Below are 23,800 nucleotides of genomic sequence, written 5' to 3'. Positions count from 1 at the left end.
CAGCGTGTTTTTACATGAGTAGAATGTGTCCTTTTATTTAAAATGCATCTCTGGGTTATTTGTGGGGCATAGGAATTTGCCCCCCCCCAAAAAAAAATAGTCCGCCCCCCCCCAAGGTCTGAGGGACAGTGAACCGGCCCCCTGCTGAAAAAGTTTGCTGACCCCTGTTCTATGTGGACAAACATGAATCAAAGTGAAAAAGCAATCCCCCAACAGCTAGGATTATTTGTTCCTGTGGTTTGTAATACAATCACTTCTGGTTATACTAATACAGCAGCATTTCTTTATACACATAAAGAAAGGTTATGGTGAGCAAATATTAGATAGATTAAAGGTAGTTTATAGTTCCACCCAAAAGCAAAACTTGGTCGCGTGAGATCCTGTTGACATTCTAATAGACTTTGAAAGAAAACAGAAGCATGTTAATACACTGAAAGCTATGGTTGCTCTGTACCTTCTTTTCACTGGAATAATGATGGCATCTCCATTCAAAATACCACTCCATAGTTAGTGATGGTTTTATAAGTGTATGCATATATAACACAGGTCTTTTGGGGCTGTAGTGCTCCAACAATAACATGAGGTCTCTAAAGCTCTATCATTGTGCTACCCATATGTAGTAAGGTAAAAGGGTAAAAAAGGATTGGGGCCACACCACTGGCACCATTCTGATGCTATGTGGCCATCTTAGCTCCAATTCTAATTTTTGGGTGTTGAGCATGCACATTTGTAAAGGAACCCCTTCAGACGAGCAGCTGTTCACAAATCGGGGATTCCCTGTGATTAGGACCCAGAAGTTCCTCTTCAAATGTCCACATACAGCATACTGTCCTGGCTCCCACCCAAAACATGATAGCAGGTGCATTACATATAAGTAAGGGATATTTATTACAGCAGATTCAGTGGCATGGAAAGAGCCAAATACAGTACAGGGACTCCTATAGGGTTGTAAGTCTTGGGGGTCACATCTCCTCTTTTCTCTTCTCCCTGGGAGAACGCTGGGCGTGTCTCCACCTCCAAATCCTCCCACTGTGGCACATCAGACCACACCCTGGAGTCATCCCTGCCCCCTGGTGGGGAAACATCTGCCACAGTCTCTGGCAGTCGCCTCTCCACAGGCATGGAAGAGGAAGCATCTAGGATTCCTGCTACAACAGTAGAGCTTGGCACATCCAGAGATTGGTGGGAGGGAGGCTCTATCAACTGGACTCTACTCTGTTGTCTCATTCCCTCTGCCTCCCATTCCTCAAGTGCTTGCTGCTCCTGGTCTGAATCAGAGTACTCCATGGGAATTATGTCACATACAGATACAGATGCTGAGGGGCATAAGAACATAAGAAGAGCCCGCTGGATCAGGCCAAATGGCCCATCTAGTCCAACAACCTGTTCTCACAGTGGCAAACAGATTCCTGTGGAAAACCAGGAAGCAGGATTCAAGTAGAAGAGCACTCTCCCCTCCCGTGGTTTCTAGCAACTGATATTCAGAAACAATGCTGCTGCCAACTGAAGTGGCAGATTCAGTCCATTAGGGGTAGGGACAGCAAACTGGCCCTGCTGCTTCTACATAGCAAGTAACTGAAGAGCAGGGCCATAGAATTATCCTGTTTTAAAGTCAGCTGTCTAACGCACCAGGCTTAATAGACCCTCCATGCTCAGAAGCAGTATACTTCTACATACCAGATACTGGGGACAAAGAATGAAGATGACCCTTTCTTTCAGGTGCTGACTGTGTGTTTTCTATAGCCACTTTGTTGTCCACACTGTTATAAATAGGGTACTGGTCTAGAGATGGACAGACCTTCATCCTGTAACCTTTTTTGACTCCCTCGAGTCTGAAAACAATGTGTTTATACTATTTATACACATAATTATTAATATTTATAATTAACATAGCATTTTAACTTACTGGGCAGCATTTATTTGTCCCCAAAACAACCTTGTTAAGGCACTACCACTCCATTTATTGATAAAATACTGAAAATGAGAGAAAGTGACAGGTCCAAGATTATTTAGTTTGTATCAAGCGTGGGACTCAGATATGTCCCGGGTACAAGTCCATCTGTCTGTCTATCTCCACTCAAAATGAACTATGAATATTTCCGGGTATCACTCATTGCCACTGGACTTCCAAACCCTAAAGCCCAAATCCATGTTTCAGCATGTGTTGTTCCCTGATTGTCCATGTGGCTGACAGATGCAGTATAGGACCAGTGCTGACCTTAGAACGTTTTGTACCTGAATATAAATATCAGATTACACCTGTTCTTGCTGAAACTGTGTCTAGAGGTGGGCATTAGGGGTCAAGAAAAGGGCACACTGATGCTCAGATTGACTATTATATACCACTGCATAGATATGGATGACTCCCAGTGAACTCAGGAGAAAAGGCCTCATCAATGGATGCATCCTGTGCGCCCACTCAATTTGGCAGCCCTAAACTGTCAAATTCCCCCCCCTTACAGAGGTGCGTCTGGCACGTTCATTGTATAATAATTAATGTAGAGCATTGCACTGAGTAATGTATTTGCCACTGAGTTTATGCTATGTTTAAGTGGCCCAGCTGAACCCTAATGTCATATTTTAATATTTGTTTTATAATTTTGTTACCTATTCTCAGACTGGGGTGGGTTGTAAAAAAACAAATCAAATAAATGTGCCAACACAGCAGCCAGACAAACTGTGCAAGTCTGCAAACTGCTGCAATGAATATGTCACCGATATTTTAACAGGCTCCTACCCAGTGCTATTTTTCTAGAAAAAGAGGTGCCGGAAATAATCATGAACACCTCCCTCCTTCTCTCAGAATGGCAATGGCACCTACCAGCTGAAAAAAAGCCCTGCTCCTACCACATATGAATGCCAAATGTTGTCACTGAAGTAAGTAATAGTGGCATGACTATGTCCCGAATGCTTCAGGTGCTGTGTAACAGCTTTGTGCAATGTTGCTATGGTGCTAGCTTAGCCAACAACAATTCAGAGACTGGCTGTGGCACCATGACCATGGGCTATAGCAGGCATAGGCAACCTCAGCCCTCCAGATATTTTGGGACTACAATTCCCATCATTCCTGACCACTGGTCCTGTTAGCTAGGGATCATGGGAGTTGTGGTCCCAAAACATCTGGAGGGCCGAGGTTGCCTATGCCTGGGCTATAGGATTGCTGAAAGAGGCTATCCAATGGGAATGCTCCTGAGAGACTGGTGTCTATCCTGTGATTATCTAATATGCAGGCCTGTCTTGAAGGTTTTCCTAATCCATAGATGTCCATGAGGACCAAGAGGTCCCACTGCAGGTGTATGGGTTGGGAGAAGGCAAGATTGGGAATGTATGGGAATGTAAGCAACAGCAGTCAAGAACAACAGTGGGAAGCCAGGCAACAAGGGTGTGCCGGATGCTCCCTTAATACTGAATTAACATTAAGAAAATCTTCAGTTTGTCACATGCATTCCACTGACAGATGATAATAAAGCATTTACTTTCTGTCCCTCAACTAGCCATACCAGCCAACAGCTAAACTTGTGAGCAGTGTTGCAGAGAAAGGCAAAGGCATCATCGGGAGAAAGGTGCATCTCTATACAGTGATACCTCGGGTTACATATGCTTCAAGTTACAGACTCTGCTAACCCAGAAATAACGCTTCAGGTTAAGAACTTTGCTTCAGGATAAGAACAGAAATCGTGCTCTGGCGGCGCAGCAGCAGTGGGAGGTCCCATTAGCTAAAGTGGTGCTTCAGGTTAAGAACAGTTTCAGGTTAAGAACGGACCTCCGGAATGAATTAAGTACTTAACCAGAGGTACCACTGTATTGTTCTTGGTCACTCTTACATAATTACCAACAATTCTCTATGTCAGTTACCCAACATTTTGTCACACTTCAGGGTGACCAAGCAACACAACCCACAATTCAACTATGTTGATAGGGACAAGTTTGGTTTTGAACTGCTGGGGTCTCCAACTCTAATGAATGGTTGCCTTTTCTTCCTGTGGGGGAATGCTGCACTTCAGAATGTTACAGTGGGAGCAAAACATGCCCCACCTACAGACTGTGGGTGGCTTAGTATCTTTGGGGCTATGATGATGGGAGAGCAATATCCTTCCTTTCTATTCTAAAGTCAGGCTCTTAGTTGTGAGGAAGGAAGCACCATGTTTCAGGCCCTGTCCCCTAAATAACTGTAATTCATACATTAATAGTAAGCATTTTGGACTCCATGGATAAACTTTCCCCTTCCTAAAATGTCCCCTCATATTGTTTAAGTGCAAATTTTGTAGTTTTGAAAAATGTTCTTCTTTGGTGAATTATTAAGGCCACTCCCCCTTTAAAGAAATGATATTGTGAGGATAATTGACTTCTACTGAAATGAGGATCAAGATTTATTGACCTCAAGGTAAATACATTCCCAGGGAGTGTTAAGGTCAAGCTGTTCCTTAAGGTACCATAAATCTTGGTTGGAATAGGAAGTCAGGTCACCCGTAATATAATACACACACAGTAAGAAGTCTGAACAATTCACCGATCAACAAATCTGTACTTTTTTACAGCAGCCTGGGCAGAAGAAAACCAACGAGGTCTACACTATCCTTTCTTTTGTTTATTCTACCTCTGTTCCTCTCACACTCTCTCTCATTCTGTTATTTGTTTGTGCAACATGACAATTGGGGATAGTCTGAAATTCTGTTTTGTACCTGGCATCTAGCTATGAGTTCTGCAAGAGCTGGCTGCAACTTTTAAGTTGGCTCATCTCTGCCTGACCTGGAAGGGCAAGAACCTGACAACCTCCGGCTCAAAGGCGCATGTTACAGGGGGATCTGCTTGTGGCGTTGATAGAGATTAATGCACGTGTGCTTTGGGCTGCCTTCTTCTTGCAATGCTGCTACTTTGGTTGAAATTTAATTGGTATAAAAATGACAACATTTCTATATCCATGTGCTTTCTGTGATTGATATCTTAGCAATTTGGATTCGATTGCAAAAGGTTTGTTGGCTAAAAGTGGATATTTTTTTATTATGGAAGAAATGTTTTTCATCTATGGATATTTTCCATCTGTTTACAGAAATGTTAATCGTAATGTTTGTTAGCTTGTTAACATGGATTTTGATATTTCAAAATGAATAAACATATATGTGTTTGTGAATTTTGTTGTTGTACCCATATATTGAATTGTGCCCAATTCCTGAAATAGGGCAGGTGAACAGGAGACAATGAGAAGCACAGGCAGGGTCAGAGGTCTTTAGGTTTGACAGTAGGCTCCTTGCTGGAGTGTGGGCCTCAGCTGGTGCCCAACAATATATGCCTCTCATGCTGGTTCTGCTTCTGTGTTCATAAGGCACTAATGCTCAATATCTTATATTTCCCAGTTCTCCTCTATTTTCCTGTGAGTGATATGCCCTGAAATGTGTGTTATATGCTGCTTCCCTATGGCCCTGGGAACTGATCTAGAGATGTACAGTACACAGAGCTGCCAGGTACCTATTGCTTTATTCCTCAAAAAAAAGCTTGGTGATGCAGCTCCCTAGCCAACCAATGTTTACAAACATTTATAGCTTTCGGGGAGAGTGTGTGTACAAATGCATATATTAGTGAAAATAGCACATAAAATTGCATTTAATTAGAGGAAACAACTTGCCAATTTTGTACATTAGTCAAAACTGCATAAATGCAAAACTGTCTTTATAGGGAGAAATTCATACTTAAATGCTGGCAAATCTTTGTGAGGATATTTAAAAAAACCAAAAAAACACCATAAACTGCTGCAGAAATGTGGATAACTGAATTTAAGATGGGGGAAATGAGAAATTGAGAGATCAAAAAAGTTACAGGTCTTTCAGAGGGCCTTCTCGGTAGTGGCACCCGCCCTGTGGAATACCCTCCCACCAGATGTCAAAGAGAACAACTACTACTAGACTTTTAGAAGACATCTGAAGGCAGCCCTGTTTAGGGAAGCTTTTAATGTTTGATGGACTACTGTATTTAATATTTTGTTGGAAGCCGCCCAGAGTTGTTGTTGTTGCTGCTGCTGCTGCTGCTGTTGTTATATTGTCCACATTCCACAAGGTAGGAATGTGCCTCCTGGAATTGGCTCTCAGGAGCACTGAGCACTATGCAGTACAATACATGCTTGACTTTGTTTCAAGTTATCTCAGTTGAAAACATTAAATCTAAGATGACAACCAGCCTAAACAGGATGATCTGGTTTCATCCCATCTCTGAGAAGGGATGAGCTTGATCTTTGCTAATATTTACAAAGCAATATTTGGGAACTCCTTCCAATGTGCAAATAGCCCAATACGTTGAGGGACAGTCAGATTGCCCTGGCAAGTGAATATCCTGGGAACCCCTGCATGCAGAGGGAGATGCTCTGTTATTAAGCTATGGCCCTTCTGTACATGGCTATAGTATGACTTCAGTTGTTACTGGCTATCTACTTTGTCATCCTGTCATTTACTTAAATACCTAGCTAAACAAGCATATCAAATATATTGTTAAGAGTTTGTGGGTATCAGATTCCCCAAAAATTCCTGGGTCCAGAAATGTTAAAATATAAGCCAGCCCTGTTTCCTGATCAGGAAATCACCTGGGGTAATGGGCAATTAAGAGAACAAAAGAAAGATGATGAGCCCTTAAGAAAGCCATTAAAAAGGCAAAAGCTCTGTGCCAGATCGCAATTGGGTGGGGCTCCTCCTCCAGCTCTGAGTTAGAAGACAATGCCAGAGTCTTGAGGCAGAGTTTTAGAATTGGTTGGGATGTGACCTAGAAGAAAAAGTTTGCAGTCTGGTAAAGGCGGCAAGCTGGTAAAAGGACCCAAGCCATGGCTGATGTCTGTTTGAATTCACAGTTGCAGCTATGGGAGAAAAAAGACTATCTTGGAGTGCTATGAACCCATCAATTGTAGGGTTGAGTTGTATATATGTGTAAATAAACCATATATCATAAAGACACAACAGTCCCCACTGTGCCTAATTTCCAAAAGGAAACATAAACCTTGGGTAAAGTGTCTGGAACCCCTAGAATCTTCCACCGCTCAAAGACTGGAGTGATTTGCAATGGTATTTATTTAAAACATTTTTGCTCATTTCAGGAGTCTGGATACTGAGGTGCCACGTGTGCTTTTCATGTACAGAGGTATTTGCATTCCATTTAAGTTGCTGGTACACATGCACACAGTTTCTCGGCAGGAAGCCCTGCTCTTTTTCTGTTCTCCATTCTATTTTCCATGTTTTATGAACCGTGAAGATGTAAACTTGGGGTGTGCAAACAGCTAACCACTGATTCAGAAGAAGTAGCTTCATCAAACATCCTGGACTGCTTGAAAAGGATCTCATAACATTGTGTAATAAGAAGGCAAATGTATTGACCTACTGATTAAGCATCTCAGATTTAGCTATACATTTAGACCAGCAAGATCGTTGCTTTCAAACTCAGTGTAGCTCAAGAGCAACCAGTCAGAGAATAAGGAACAGATTTATTCAAAGGTCAACAACACTCACTGCATTTCAGGTCAAATATTAGAAATGTATTAACCTTCAGATATGTAATATAATTTATAAATTTTCTTAACATCATAAATGAAAAACATTTGCATCTCATTAAAGCATCAGCAATAAAATGAAAAGGACCCCACCCCCTTGGCTTATGTATGAATATAGGCTGATACAGTGAATCAGGGAATTGGAATACTTAATTACATTCCCTTGGTATAATAAGGTCCATGCTTTGTAGTCCTATCTTATTTAACCATTATGTCTATGCTGTAAATAGCTCCATGCATTAACATATCTGTGCTTTATTTATTTCGGTTTTATTCTATGCCTGTTCGACAGTGATCTATATCACTGTATATGGACTCTGGGTGTTGCTGGGGGGGGGGGCAAGATGGCAGCTCCCCACCCTCAAGTAAATCAATAAAAATACTTAACTAACGGAGGTTCTGCCCTCCCCAACATAAAGCCTGCCCTCCTAACACAAATCCTGGCTATGCCCATGATATGGACTAATGTATATTTTCATCAGAAGCAAGAATGGAGTGAACTGATATAAAACAAATCTTACTATCTGTATTCTGTAAGTAATAGTGAACTACCAGTAATTCTTTGAATTTGGAAACAATCAAAATAGTCCATCTGTGCGTAAGTGGGAGACTAAGAGAAAAGTACCAAGGATCACAAAAAAATACAAAAACAAAAAATAGGGAGAGAAATATAAGCAACGGGGATGATAGGCCAGCGAGGACTAAGCATGGTTAGTGGGCACTTAGGGTGATAAAAGATCCAACCAAATCAATAGACTAAGTCTATTAATTTTAGTGGGTCTATTCTGACTATGACCTTATATGCTGACTGTTGATATAAAGGGGTGGGAAAGGGGAATGACTAACCTGGAAAAAGGCATGTCTGGTTGTGGGGAACCCTGAAAAGGACTCATCTATACGAGAGCTGAGCCAAAATTTGCCTTCCATTTTGCAATACCCTGCATCTCCTTGTTAATTGGAGAGTGACTGCCTGCAGTTTTCTATGATACAGTGAGAATTGCAGGAAGAGAGAGAGAAATTGGGGGTGGGGGGCTGCATTTGACTTATTTTACTGATCAAGGTGGCTCAGGGATTTTTATTCTTCTTTAAACACTGTGTAAGTAAAAGCCCTGTGTGTGTGCTCACAGCAGTACAAAGCTGTCTCCATGCTGGCTTCCAGCCCAGCAGCACTTCCTGGAATACCTATGTCACTACTACGCAGTAGTGTTTAGTCACACAGGCACCCCAGGAGGTGCTGCTGGGCTGGGAGTCAGCAAAGAGAGAGATGTGGGCTGCTGTGGATGTGTGCGAACAAGATTTTACTTGCTTTTTATGTACATAAAAATATCCCCCCTACCCCAACTACCACATACAGTAAAATAGGGTAAGCACAGCCCCCTGCTCCTGAGAAACAACAAAAAACATTCTCCCAATTTCATTTGAACTACACCATTTTCAAGGGCATGCTCAGTTTGGGTCCTATTTCTTGTGTTGTCATGGGGGCATTGGGAGAGAAGCATTAAACTGTGGAGGATCTTGGGGTCTCAAGTTTCAGTGGTGCCCTCTGCACCACCAAAATTTAGCGCCCCTCTGCCTCTTGCACTTCTTTCTAAATCAAAGATGCAACGTCTCTATTGGCACTCCTGGGGCTCTGCACCCAGTGCAACCAAACCGGTTGTGCTCTCCTAAATCCATTTCTGCATTAAACTCCCTCCACTCATTCACCACAATCCTGATCCTGATTTGGCATCTGAGCAGCTGCTACTAATAGTTTACATATACACATAACATGAAACCATGAATTTAGCATCGTTGTGCTTTGGCCCTAAATGTGCAAAAAGACTGTATTGAAAATAAATCCCTCAAGAAAATGGGCAGTAATCTATTGTTTTTCAGTGTGCATTTGGAGACTGAAAATCAAATACTGTAGAACAGATAACATGACTAGCAAGATAGATATAAATGGGGACGAAATTGAAAAAGCTAGGAGGATGGCACACAGCATGTGTTAAGAAAACCTACACTTGAAACATGCAGAAGAGTAAAAAGCAACAACCCACCAGCATGTTATGCCTCACATCGAATCTGAAAGGCTCAGATTCAGCTGAGGATTCAGCTGCCAGCCAGAATTTGACTGAAAAAAATGACATATGAAGCAAAATGGAAAATGTTATTTGGATCCTATTGATTTGAAAGCAGTAACAAAATTCAGTACCAAATTCGGCACCATCAATTACAAGGTTACAAGTAATGTTGTAAGCAGGGCGAAAGGTAATAATGGTCTTTAATGGAGTGTAAAATGGAGACAAGATGCAGTATTATAGCTTATGTCAGAAGGGGTGTTATACAACAGAAAACATTATGATCTGAGGGAGAGTGTCTCCATTTATCATCGCAGGCTGGGGTTTTCAGAGGAATCTAATTGAAATCTGATGATGTAATCGGATCATTGCTTGAAGGCCCATTCACTTCAGTGAGACTCCAAGACAGTTTAGACTTTTAGCAGAAAGTAATGGAAAAGTTTTTCCTGGACTGTACCATTTTGTGCTGAGGGGTCATGCTTCATGTTTGAATGGCTCCCTGCTCCCTTCAAAAGCAGCAGCAACAACCACCTTAGTGCACACAGAGAAAGAGCATGGGGAGAAAGATGGATTGAACCCTTGTCCCTGACATGCTCAAGGACTGCTCTAATTGTTGCACACCTGCTCCTTCAAGGGAATACGATGAATCTCTATAGAGGCACGGTATGAAATGTTGTGGTCCTAGGTGGTTTCTGAGAAGCTGACCACTGAAGTGAAATTATTTGGGGGGGGGAATAAAAAAGACCAAATTTTACACTATTTGTCTGATTTTCTCAATTATACAGCAAAATTGGAAGATCTGAACAGAATACCAGCATGGTATGCACTTATACAGAAGCAGAGCTGTCAACCTTCCTTTTTTTGCATTGGGAAATGGCCACAGCTGTCAACTTTCCCTTTTTTTGCAATGGGAAACGGCGCTGGAATAAAGGAATTTCCTGCAAAAAAGGGAAAGTTGACAGCTATGCACAGAACCAATAATTGCATCTTCTCTTCAGAGTCTGGATACATTTGATGATCACAATGAGTTATGATTTATTATATGTTTCTGTGAAGGACTAGACACATAATCTCTCTTTTACTAATATTTGTAGTTATGATTAATGAATATAATATAATAAGTGGTCCTGGGAATTTGTTTCTTCTAGTGTTTGGAATTATATATATATATATATATATATATATATATATATATATATATATATATATTGTTTCATTCCATAAGGTTTCTTTTGCAAATTGTTTTTAAAAAAACACACATCCAGAACACCAACCTGCGAACCACCAAACCAAGTGCCTCCATCTTGTTAGGATTCAGCTTCAGTTCATGTGCCTTTCTTTAACCTTCCAACCACCCAACCACGTCAGAGCTGTGTTGCTTTCCACACAGGCCTATAGCCACATGCACAATCATCACTGGAAGCTTCCAGGAAACAGCAGTACATGCTGGTAGTAATTGGAGTGACAAATATGCATACAGTGTCAATATTCTTTTCAGCAAGTGATAAGTATCTATGTTGCCACAGCAAGAACGTTACAAGAACAGTTCCCTACTGGCGTACATGTTCAGAAGATATAAATACTGTAGATGATAAGAATTACATTCATATTGTGCCTCTGGAAAGTAAATAGTACAGCATGGGTGTAAGCATTGGCTTCATGCATGTTGGGATTACTCAGGGCCGTCTTAAGTAAATCTGGCGCCCTGGCACGAAGATCCCTCTGGCGCCCCTCGTGCTCTGCCAGGCAAGGCCAGGCGCAGTGGGCAGCCGGAGGGCACGAAGGAGCGGGTGGGGACACTGCCAGCTGTGCTCCACTTCCGCCTGCTCGGCCGAAGTGGCAGCGCAACGCTGCCATCCAGGGAGCCCTGGCTGCAGTGCTAATGGGAGGCTCGCCGACAGCCTCCCTCCGTCCGCAGCCTGAGAAGAGGTGAGCTGCGGGGCGGGAGGGTGCAGGCACCCTCCTCAAGCCGTGGCGCCTTGCACCAGTAGCTGCAATGGCTAAGACATCCCTGACATTACTTGTGGTCCAGAACTCAATGGGATTCTGGATTTACTAGGGTTTTTGTTGCATCTGTCCAAAAGCATAGAAGGGGTGCTGTGCCTTCTTGAATTTCGTTTCCTTTCCCCCAGTTTTGCTTCATCTCACAAAATAAATATGATCTTTTAAAAATTGTGAATATAGCCCAAATGCTGCTATACTGACTAAATATATAGAGAGGGGAGAAGCAAAAAGCTGAGATATCTGAGGAGAAAAAGGATTCTTAAAAATCAAAGTTTGGGACTTACCAATTTATTAATAAATAAGTTAATAAGAAAATAACTTTTGATATATTTCTATTTCACCTTAAAGTATTTCTTTTTGTTTAATGAAACATATAGCATGGCATAAAGCAGAGCTTTCCAAACTTTTCATGTTGGTGACACATTTTTTAGACATGCATCATTTTGCGACACAATAATTCAGTTTTACTAGCAAACCAGAGGTTACAATGACTCCTTTCCAGCCCTGGGAGAAGCGCAGGAGAGTTTTTGTGACATAGCTACACACTGCAGCCGACACAGTAACGTGTCGCGACACACAGTTTGGAAAGCTCTGACATAAAGTCTGTAACTGGGTCCTAAATGCTCTTTCTGCATTTGCACTGGGGGCATTTCCTCTTCCTCTTCCTCTGTCCATTTGTATGTCACTTTTTGACAAAATGGTGCCCAAATGGTGGCAAATTGGCTCACAACACATCAGATGAACAGTAAGTGTTTTTTTAAAAAAAAAAATCATTTTTTCCACTCCCTTCCCACATAGCCTCTTTAGGATTTAGTCCCCCTGCCCCGCTGCACAACTGCCCAGTCCAAATCAAGTCCCTGTGACTGCTTGGGGGGTGGGGGAGATGATACGAGACAATGCAGTCATAGATCTCCCTGGTGACTCCCATGTAGTTTGACCCTTAGTACCAGATGTCAGGAGCAAACTTTTCTTGGCCTGTTTGTTAGCAAATAAGCACCTCTTTGTCCTCTTTTTTTTTTTTGGCAATGCATAAGTGGCCTTCCTGTTCTTTAGAGATGTTCAAAGCCTTTACAGCAGGCATGGGGAATGCGTGGCCCTTCAGATGTTGAACTTTAATTCCCTGCATCCCTGACTATTGGCCATGCTTGTTGTAGTAACGGCATATATGGTAAACCCTTGTAGCTGCAATTTAGATAGGTAGTTAGGTAGGTAGGCGGATAGTTCATGGCCCATTATTTAGTACAAGAGGAGTAACAATCTGAAGTAAAGGTAAAGGGACACCTGACTATTAGGTCTAGTAGCGGACGACTCTGGGGTTGCGGCTCTCATCTCGCTTTACTGGCTGAGGGAGCCAGCGTACAGCTTCCGGGTCATGTGGCCATCATGACTAAGCCGCTTCTGGTGAACCAGAGCAGCGCATGGAAATGCCGTTTACCTTCCCGCCAGAGTGGTCCCTATTTATCTACTTGCACTTTGACATGCTTTCGAACTGCTAGGTGGGCAGGAGCAGGGCCTGAGCAACAGGAGCTCACCCCGTCGCGGGGATTCGAACCTCTGACCTTCCGATCAGCAAGCCCTAGGCTCAGTGGTTTAGACCACAGATTTTAAGAAGTCATGGTTAAATAGCTGTTGGGGGGGGGGCGCTGGTGCCTTAAGGAGAACAAAAAAACCATTTTTATTTACTTAAGGAGGCTTCTTTGTAAGGTACAGCAATCCTTTTGATCTCATTAATCCATAAAGCAATATTGCTTGTGAGTTCTGAAAATATATTCAAAGGAAAAAAGGGGAAAGTGTCTAAAAGGTGTGTGGGAGAGAAAGAACTCTCTCAAAAGACAGCAATTGATTCTCAAACAACAATGAATTTCACAGCTGAGTTGAAAATAACCAATTTCTAAAACAGTCAATAGATAATACCAGGCTCCCAAAAGTATTTGAGCAAATAGGTCTGTTTACTCAAATGCCTTTATTCTCAAACACCTCCATTTTCACATGGTATTATTTGGTTTTTCTACTTGGCTATGAATTTTGGAGAGCATTTGAGAAATAGCTGCTGTGCAGATGTGTAGAAGCCCTCATCCTCATCACATCTTATGATAGTGCATTCTGATAATTGCTTTCACATTGAGTAAATTTCTTAGAACTGTCAGTCCTGCAAGGACACAAAGCAGACAAGTATCTGTATATTACAGTACATAGGAAGCTGCCTTAAACCACTGGCCTATTATAGCTTAATATTGACACTCACGGGCAGCTGTCATCCAGAGTTTCAGCCAGGATTCTGCCCCCCTCCCCCAACTGGAAATGCCAGGGATGAACTTGGGACTTTCTGCATGCAAAACGTGGGCTCTATAACCAAACTGTGACCCTTCTCCATTTTAGTGCAACAAACAAGTCCTGCTTCTGAAAGGTCTACTTGTAGGCAAACTTTGCTTACCTGCATTCAGAAAACAACACTAGACAATGACTATTTAACTTGCCTTGATCAGACATTTTCAGGAACATTCTCCTACTTCACATCACCAAACAGAAAAACATTGACACTGAAAAATGATCAAGCCATCCTTGTAGCATATGGATTGTAAGCTATCCCGTTCCACTTGCATCGGTGGCATCACAGAATAATACATGGGGAGGTGTCAGCAGTGATTGGTGGGGAGCACAGGCAGCACAGTATCACACACCTGATTTCCTGATGCCGTTTTTTTGAAGAAGAGGATGGGTGAGACATGGGGAGCTGAGTGTGGTGCATGCACAATGACAGAGCCAATTCAATGCTGCAGCCACAATGGCCACACTGCACTGATCTTGGTCATTCTCCTCCGCACACGTTCCAGCTTGTCAGTATCCTTCTTAAACTGTGGTGCCCAGAACTGGCCACAGGACTGCAGGTGGGGTCTGACCAAGGAAGAATAGAGCAGTACTATTATTTTCCTTGACCTGGACACTATACCTCTGTTGATGCAGCGTAAAATAGCATTAACTTTTTTGCTGCTGCATTGCACTGCTGACTCATGCTAAGCTTATGGTCTACTAAGACCATCCTTTTTACATGTATTATTGCCAAGTTGGGCGCCTGGTTATTCCTGCCTAAGTGCAGACCCTTACATTTGTCCCTACATTTTGTTAGTTTTGCTCCAGTTCTCCAATCTGTTAAGGTCATATTGAATCCTGATTCTATCTCCTGGGGTATTAGCTACCTAAATTTGATAAGAAGGTCCACCTCAGTTCCTTCATCCAAGTCATTTACAAGGATATTGAACAACACCTGGCCCAGAACAGAACCATGCAGCACCACACGTGTCACTTTTCCCCAGGATGTCAAGGAACCATTTGCGAGCACGTTTTGGGTTCACTGTTTCAAGCGTCACTTCTGGCTCTCCTCTTGCTATCAGCCCCTTAGAGAGGATTTACCCAGAAGCACAATGGCTGCTAGCCATGATGGTTATCTTCAACACCCACTGTTAGATGTGTTATGCCTCTGAATACTTGTTGCTAGAAACTGCAGGAGGGGAGAGTGCTCTTGTGCTTGGATCCTACGGGCTTCCCACAGGCATCCTTTCAGCCACTATGAGAACAAGATGCTGGACTAAGGTGGGCAATTGGCCTGATTCAGCAGTCTCATTGTATGTTCAGAATAGAAGGTCTCAAATTATCATAGTTTTTCATACCTCAAAAAGCTTTCACTCCTCCTCAGCACTAACAAGGAAAAAAGAGGCGTTTGCCACACTAGATGGCCATCACTTAACACAGTAACCAGAATATTAAACAGTGACCTGCCTGTCACTCAGAAAACCACAGATTGACTCAAAAGCTCCCTGACTTTTTTTCCAGGATCTTCAATGGCAATGCCTGGGGAAGAAATATTACCTTTTTGCTATTCATTTCTAATTTCCTTTATTAGATGGAACCTTGACAAAAAAAAATATACCTCCCAAAAGGCAAACATGCTTGGCCAGTCATCAAGGAACTGAAAGCGCATCCGCTATTTACCCCTGTATCTGCTAAGATCCTCACAGCCCCACCTTGTTAGACCATGTCAAACAAGCTGGGAAAATAGACAGAATCTCCTGCTATATAAGCCTCTGAGAGTGCAAGTGAACTAGTCCTTCTGGCCAGAAGTGGGCTGAGTACCTTAACACTGAACTCCATCCAGTATGGGGTCAGGTAGAGGGATGAGGGTGCCGTTATGGGCCCTAGCATTCATGATCTGCAGCATCCAACAGAAAGGTAAAAACTCATTTGTTTTGCTTCTTTTACAAGGAAAAAGTGCCAATGCAATTGAATATCTCGATTCACTTTGAAAATTATACCTCATTCTATTTTGTGAGTCATGCAAATGTTTGAATTTCAAAGAGTTTTTCACCCTTTTAATACTGTTTCAGTTAAATATTTAACAATTCCGAATAAACTGGGGTATTTTAATATTGTACTGCCTGAAGCGAAAACATTTAGTGACATCTTAATGTAGATTGAATGGGGATCAAATAGAAAAGTATGATTTGCACCTCTCCTTGAAAAGTTATAAAGTATGAAATGCATGTTTCCTGGTTAAAAGTCTGTCAGAATACTAACATACTAACATTTTAAAGTTGCATAATACTGTATTTACTTGACTCTAATGCTCACCTTTTTGGGCCAAATTACATTGGGAAAATGAAGGTGTGCATTAGATTTGATGGCACATTTACATTCAACAGCAAATACTTTTTTTGGTTTCAAGGTTCTGAAAATTGAGTGTGCATTAGATTTGATAGTGCATTAGACTCTCATAAATACGGTAGTATGTACAACAGCTAAACTCCAAAGGAGATAGACAAAGAGGGAGGCATCACTTTGCATTATCCCTCTACAGCCTTGTTCATATGAATGTATCTGATGTGTAAATTCATGTGTGTGTGTGTGTGTGTGTGTGTGTGTGTTATTTTTAAGTGAAGTAGCTCCCAAATGCAAAATCCAAATGTTACCACCCCTGAAAAAAAGCACTGAGGTGATCCCTAATTTACAAACAAGTCTGGGAGTTGCTTACTGAAGACCCACAAGTCTTCAGGCCTGAGCTCATCTTTTAATCGGGTCCCTCATTCTGTTTCCTGAACTACACTGGCTAAGAGGCAGGATAGAAAAGGCACAAAAATTCCCTCTATACAGAGCAGCAGGGGAGAAGAATTAAAACCCCTGCTTAGTCCCAAATGTTATCTGTCTCATTGTATGTTAAAGGGTACTAGAGTCTCATGTGAATCAGGAAGCATTACTGATGCCATGTAATTGCATCCTGGGATGTGGTTGATTGGTACAGTTCCTTACTACAATATAAGCCAAAACCTGTATTCAGTGCCAAGGTTCAGCACTGGAAAATGTGAAATAGAAATGAAGAAGAAATTAGAAATGGTGTTGAATCTCACCCAACCCACCTGACATAAATGAGGGGTAAGGCTTTTTCAGGGCAAGTGTGAGATTTCTAGGCAGGGATTAACATTTTAGGTCATCATCACTATCATCACCATCACCATCATCATCATCATCATCCAAGAGCATTATTTTGGAAGCAGATTCCATTAAAATCAATAGCACTTGCTATCAATAGGACTTGAGTGCTGGGTATTTAGAGTTCTTGTGCCAGGTTCACTCCTTTTTATTATAGCCAAAGCCTCTTATTGCAGTACAATTTTCCATTTACCTTCAATGAGGGACTCTTTCTTTTGATTTTTATCTATGTTTGTCTAATTTTATACCATCAATTAAACCCCCACATATATCTGTGGGATGTATACCGGTAGCAAACTATCTTTAGTTAGATTGTGCCAGAAGTCACTGAAGGCAGGCCCAGCAACAGCAATCGGTCAGATCAGGCCTTCCTCATTGGCCAAACCCAAACCATTAATTGTGTCCTCTGCTGGACTCTTGGAAGTTTTAGAGCAGTGGGTGGCATTGTATCTAATAATACCTGTTGCAGTAACATTCTCCAGAGCCAAGATGTGTCAGAGCCCATCAATATTTTGAATGATAAAGATTTGAAAGATTGATTAACTTTGGCTGGATTGTGCCCATTCACGATATCTGTTAGTTTGATATACAAACTAAAAGGAAAATACATATTTATAATTTCAATGAAATTGAGAACCACTGTCAGCAGCTGGCATATTTAGAGTATCCACCAATCTCAGTCATGCATATTCTACACTTCGTGGTGCGTGTGCTCTTATAAGAGTTTCACACACTGCTTTTCGATTGCCAACTTTTGGATTGCTATCTTCCAACATGGGCTTTCTGCACACTGTTGCAAAAGCACAATCATAGCATTTCCCAGGCCCTGAAAGGTGAGATTATGGCTTTAATTGTTTAAAGAATTCACACAAATGAACATACATACAAATTATGGTTTTTCTTTTCCCTTTGTTTGTAGCTTCTAGAGCAGAAGGTGAAGCAGGAAAGCTTACCATCATCCCACCATTGACAACAACACCAGTTATAACATGTAAGTCTACCCATAAATTGTCTCGGTTGTTTCCTTTTATCTGTCAGATATACTCATAAGAAAGGCCAAATGGGTAAGATCAAGAAACAGATGAACAGATGGGTAGATGATTCAACAAGTAAGTAATAGAACAAACATCTTGGCAAATTTGAAAAAAACAAACAAAACCCCAATGCAATCTCTTTCTGTGCAAGGCCCTCCCTGATTCTGTACTCCTGGCACCCCTCTTATGGGTCTTTGGTGCCAAGTAAAAATTGTTTTATTTACTCAGGTATTTTATTGTGGCATGTTGTGGGAGGGGAGGGGGCTTGCTGCTGCTTTTAAATTTCAGATTTTATCTGCACTGTTTTATTTGTTGCAGTGCTGTTTTTCCTCTTCTTGTTGCTTTTATCTTGGCTTTATTACTTGCTCATTTTGTTTAGTTTGATCTTTATTTTTATCTGTCCTATCAGTGTACTAATCAAAGAGAAAGAAGCAGAGAGTTTATAAAAGCAAGTTAAGCTGGTGGACAATATAACACAAGGACGCTGCAGTTCTTTACTCATGTACTGGGGAGCAGGGACTGTAGAACTCAATGGGACTTACTTCTGATCTGCATAGGACTGCACTGTAAATAACCTTAAATAAAGCCCAGCCAAGGATATTCCACTTTGTGCAAGTGTGGGCACCTAGGGAGGCTGCAGAATGCAGAGCACCATAGAAATGATATGAAGAATGAAAGGATGCTCCCAAACACTCCTTGGCCACCTCAGAAGTAAAGAAAGTGCAGGCAATTTATTTTCTCATTAATTGATAGAGAATGGTTAATTTTTTTTTTAAAGTAGGTCTATTATTTCCAGATCTAGTAGGTATATCTACATATATTTGCTCACCCCTAAAGAAAGGTAGAAATAAAGGGATATGCCTCACACTTCCTTGTGACCTTTGAAGGATTTCCATCTAGAGCAAAGAGATAGCTGAAATCGAAACTATTTACTTTCCTTCTATGCTGTCACGGTGTAAGCACTTACTTATTTCTCATTGTAATGAGATTACAAAATTCCTGCCTAGGTTTTGGCAGGGGGTTTAAGGGGATGAAGGTGACAGACTTTGTGACAGTTATGAAAGGTCAAGGCAATGACTATATGGAGAGAGGTTGAGTATACACTATTTTCTTCCCAGCTCTGGAGATCTTTTACACCTTTGTAGATTTTACACAGTAAATAGGACTGTGCTTTCCCTTCTCCCCTTCACATGTTTTAGTGCCCTTTGAGTGCTAAGTAACATATTGCATGGTGTTTGATCCTCTGTTCTCTGATTTAAACTTATTTTGTACTCAGTGCATATCCTGCAGTGAAATCTGATTCCAGTTGTGGGTAACAAAAGGGCACAGGGCTTCCCCTGCTTCTGTTGAGCATGCTCTGTTGCACTTTAGTAATCAATCCTGCCATAACTCTAATTTATGTTGAACAACAGAATAACTTGAAGGATTATGTTCTTCCTCTGATCCCCTACTCAGCTTGGTTGGGGAACCTGTGACGCACCAGATGTTGCTGAACTCCCAAGTCCCATCATCTCCGACCACTGGATGTGCAGGCTAGGAGTGATGAGAGTTTGAGTCCAACAACATCTGGAGGGCCACAGCTTCTCCACCCCAGGCTAAGGGAAGGCTGGCATCAGCATCAACTTACTTCTGAGCTGAGCACATACAGCGGCAAAAGAAGTAACAGTGTCTACCCAGGGCAAATGCAGGCAAGGAACAAAAGCCTGTTTGTAATGGGTGATAAGCTAGTAATGTCACTATGTAAGCTGGCATAGAAAATGAAGAAATGAAGACATTGTCAGCAAATAGTGTACAGTATACCTTTACAACCTTTTGTGAATTTGCAGCCTTCAACTCAGCTCACAATGGGCAAGTCTGCAGCACGTGGGGCCACTTCCACTACAAGACGTTTGATGGGGACATCTATCATTTCCCTGGGACCTGCAACTATGTCTTTGCCTCTCATTGCAACGCTGCCTTTGAGGACTTCAACATCCAGATCAGGCGCACAATGGTGAAAGACATTCCCACTATCAGTTCTGTCACCATGCGGTTGGATGGGATGGATTTTGAAATGCAAAAAGATGCCATTGTGGTGAATGGTGAAAGGTAATAACATAGACTTGTGTCCTGAGCAGACCTACTTCCACTAATAGATTCCTTAATAGGCAGATAGAGCTCAGTCCTACCATGATCTAAGAACCAATAACCATGAAAGCTCCATGGTAGCCACTTCTAATCTGGGTGTCAGTGTCCAGCCAGTGGTGTACAGTGACTACCATGTTCAGGATCAATCTGTGGTCCAACACCCAGAAATCCCCATGCTGAAGCACACTGAGAAATACATTAATGAAGCCATTAAAGGCTGTTGAAAGTCCAAAATTCCCAACCACAGAGGAGGCTGCTTGTGGCCTAGAGTAGGTTTTGCTGCTGTGGTCATCATAGCCACATGCCCTTCTAATTTGTCTTGGCTGGGCATGAGTAATTTTACGTTCCGTTCTGTAACGGGATAGTTCAATCACTCATGATGGCAATTTGGCAGTTATACACCCTCAAATAAAGCCGTATGTCACTTTGCTTTGAATTACATCCAGTATTTCTGATGCTTTCTCATCAGGGTTCAGCTGCCTTACACTGGATCAGGATTCAGTATTGAGAAATTTACCATCTATGTGAAAGTGATTGTCAAGCTGGGCCTAACCTTACTGTGGAATGAAAAAGACAGTCTAATGGTAAGTGCTACATAATATAGAGAATTGACAAGTGTGACCCCAGCAGAATGTGGCAGTGTAGAATGTTCCTGTTCAGTATTCACAATACCCAATTCCACTCTCCCTTCCTGCTGCTTTTCTACTTCCCCACTCGCACCAGAAACTCAAAATTCTGTCACCACTGAGCATGCTCAGTCTTCACAGGGTTGTTTGGGGGGAGGGGTCACCCCTTTAGATCCCCCGTAATATTTTTCTACATCTGCAAGTCCTGGAGTTCCCATGAAGCATGCTGATGCCTCCCTCATATTTTTCACTTGCCTTGCTCTGGCTTCATCATAATCATCATAACCCAGCAGCTGAGTTTACTTTTTGTATGTATGATGTCACCTGAACAACATTACAAATAAAATCATGATACCACGAGGCAGTTTGTCATATAGGGTCTTTGCAATATGCTCTTATGTCGACTCATGCAAGTTAACATCACAGATTTTCAGTAACTGTTGAAAAGAAACCACCCAAATAATTGCTTCTAAGAACAGATTGGGCATTGATATGCACAACGCTCCTTGGGGTATTCATGCCTGCCTGCCTGCCTGCCTGCCTGTCTGCCTGCCTCTCCTTCCCTCCCTCTCACTCTCTCTCTGTGTGTGTACACACACATATACACACATACATACCTAACATCCTGTTCTGTTCTGTTCATAATAAGCTCTTAGTAAAAGGTAAAGGACCCCTGACAGTTAAGTCCAGTCGCTAATGACTCTGGGGTTGTGGTGCTCATCTCGCTTTACTGGCCGAGGGAGCCAACGTTTGTCCACAGACAGTTTTTCCAGGTCATGTGGCCAGCATGACTAAGCCGCTTCTGGCAAAACCAGAGCAGTGCATGGAAACACCAATTACCTTCCCGCTGGAGCGGTACCTATTTATCTACTTGCACTTTGATGTGCTTCCAAACTGCTAGGTTGGCAGGAGCTGGGACTGAGCAACAGTTTACCCCGTCGCAGGGATTCGAACTGCTGACCTTCCAATTGGCAAGCCCTAGGCTCAGTGGTTTAGACCACAGTGCCACCCGCGTCCCCTTACTTACTTACTTCCCTTACAAATCTTATTTGCAGTCAGTATCTAACTGCAGAAATCAACCAAGATATGTTTCCACTTGACATTTTATCTCTATTTTCAAAGAGATGAAAACACGTTTGAATTACACATTTAACATATTCACATTTTTGTAGGAGGTGCCACCTGTTGCTTCAATTTTTCATTTTCTAGTAAAATTTCACTTTTATAGGCCCTAACCTTATCTACAGATTGCAGAGCAGGGAATCGCATTCAAAGAATAGAAAGCATAAGTGGAGAAGAGTCAGCTGCTTTTATATATATAAATATTACAATGAAAACTAGGTTGTTATGAATAGCACAGACTGGCTGAGACTCACAAATGATACCCCAATTTTCTATTCACTAAATTTGAATTGCAACATTGATGGAAGTTATCTTGGTGTCTCCAGTGCAGCTGCTGTCTTGAATTTTCAATCTATATCATGGATTAACTTTCATCAACTTTCTCCTATATAATTTCAGCTGGAACTTGATACAAAATATGCCAATCAGACCTGTGGACTTTGTGGGGATTTTAATGGCATTCCAAAATACAATGAGTTCTTTTCAAACGGTAAGGATCAAAAACACTGCTTACTGAAATTGGGTATCAACTATTTATATGTCATGATTCATTGAGTGCTGTGGAACTACAATCTCTTCAGACGTTTGGCTTTTCGTCCATTTCAAAATATTTTAAGTGATATAAGCAGTGCTTTTTGGGGGGGGGGGAAGACGTGCTGGTACTCATATAGATATTGATAAAAATGACAGCACAAAATGGCTGTTATTGGCGGGGGGGGGGGGGGATGAGGTGCCAGTAGTCTGTTTTAGTGAGCACCCATCATAAGAAAAAGCCCCAAAGATAAAAACCTGGTGGATTTGTCTGATATCTGTCATTCTTCACTTTTAAAAACAACAACACACATTGAATACAGTATTTAGATATTAAGCGAATTTCACTTTTCATGCTCATCAAAATAGATTTTCAACATATGGATGATATTGATTCATTAAGTAAATGAATTAGTGATTGGAAAAACATTTCTATTTCTGGGGTTCTAAACCAAGGCCACCATGGTGCCCTCAGACACAAGCTGTGATGCATAAGACCCTTTGCTCTTCCCAATGTTTTATCCTTTTAATTAAAAAACCATGATGGCATTTTGTTGTTGAGCAGAAGAGTTGCTTGCTATTTCTGTCTGTATTAATTTGTTTGGGTGGGGTGTAGATGTTTTGCTTGTTTTGATAGATGGTTCAGCATTGCTGCTTTAACTTCTGAAAAATGAGTACTCTTGTTTCTCTTCGGCTTGTTTTTGCTGCAATCATACTTACCTACTGAGATTGCTGTTAGGGGGAATGTTGGCCAATGGTGTTTTTACATCAATAGAGAGTACAGTATGTACTGGAGCTTGTACATAGTCAAAATGCCCTTTTAAAGTTACTGTTGCTACAGGGGAGCTGCTTTTCTTCCAAACAGCCTCAGTAAACAGCCATTGGGGTTTGGAGGGGGGGCACTCACATGACCTCTCTGTGGAATCGACAGCCCTCCTGGAAGGGTAGCAAATATGAAGTTGGGACCCTCACTCACATAGTTGGTTGTTTAAACATTGCCTTGGCCATACAGAAGCAGCCCATGTAGAAGCGACTTCCACGCAACTAGGGTTCAGAATCATGTGCTGTTCCCATACAGTCAATAGCCCTTTCCCGATTGAGACAGATGTGTGCTTCAGCCCATGCTGGCCCTTTTCTGTCCCACTGGATGACAGAGAGCCATGTGATCTGTACAGTTCTCCCAGCTGGTGCTCTGAGGGGTTGTCCCAGCGGGGGGAAGCATCTGGTTTTCCACAAGGTATTTACTGTACATCCCATTGTGCTATAATGCTTTACTAAAGAGTAGGGGAA

The 23,800-nt window shown here is 41.9% G+C and overlaps 1 protein-coding gene across 1 annotated transcript in view; it reads left to right on the top strand.

Annotated features, from left to right (window-relative positions):
* The first annotated feature begins 15,775 nt into the window (after positions 1–15,775).
* The window catches only part of LOC117038798 (mucin-5B-like), a 61,525-nt gene continuing 53,500 nt past the window's right edge, over positions 15,776–23,800 (top strand). The window contains exons 1-5 of the mRNA XM_033136114.1: positions 15,776–15,816; positions 18,109–18,179; positions 19,931–20,192; positions 20,701–20,815; positions 22,379–22,469. Coding sequence (XP_032992005.1) covers positions 15,776–15,816; positions 18,109–18,179; positions 19,931–20,192; positions 20,701–20,815; positions 22,379–22,469 — 580 coding nt within the window. The remainder of the gene's footprint in view (positions 15,817–18,108; positions 18,180–19,930; positions 20,193–20,700; positions 20,816–22,378; positions 22,470–23,800) is intronic.

This window comes from Lacerta agilis, chromosome 1 (assembly GCF_009819535.1).
Source record: "Lacerta agilis isolate rLacAgi1 chromosome 1, rLacAgi1.pri, whole genome shotgun sequence".
NCBI lineage: Eukaryota > Metazoa > Chordata > Lepidosauria > Squamata > Lacertidae > Lacerta > Lacerta agilis.
This window is presented reverse-complemented; position numbering and strand designations above follow the sequence as displayed.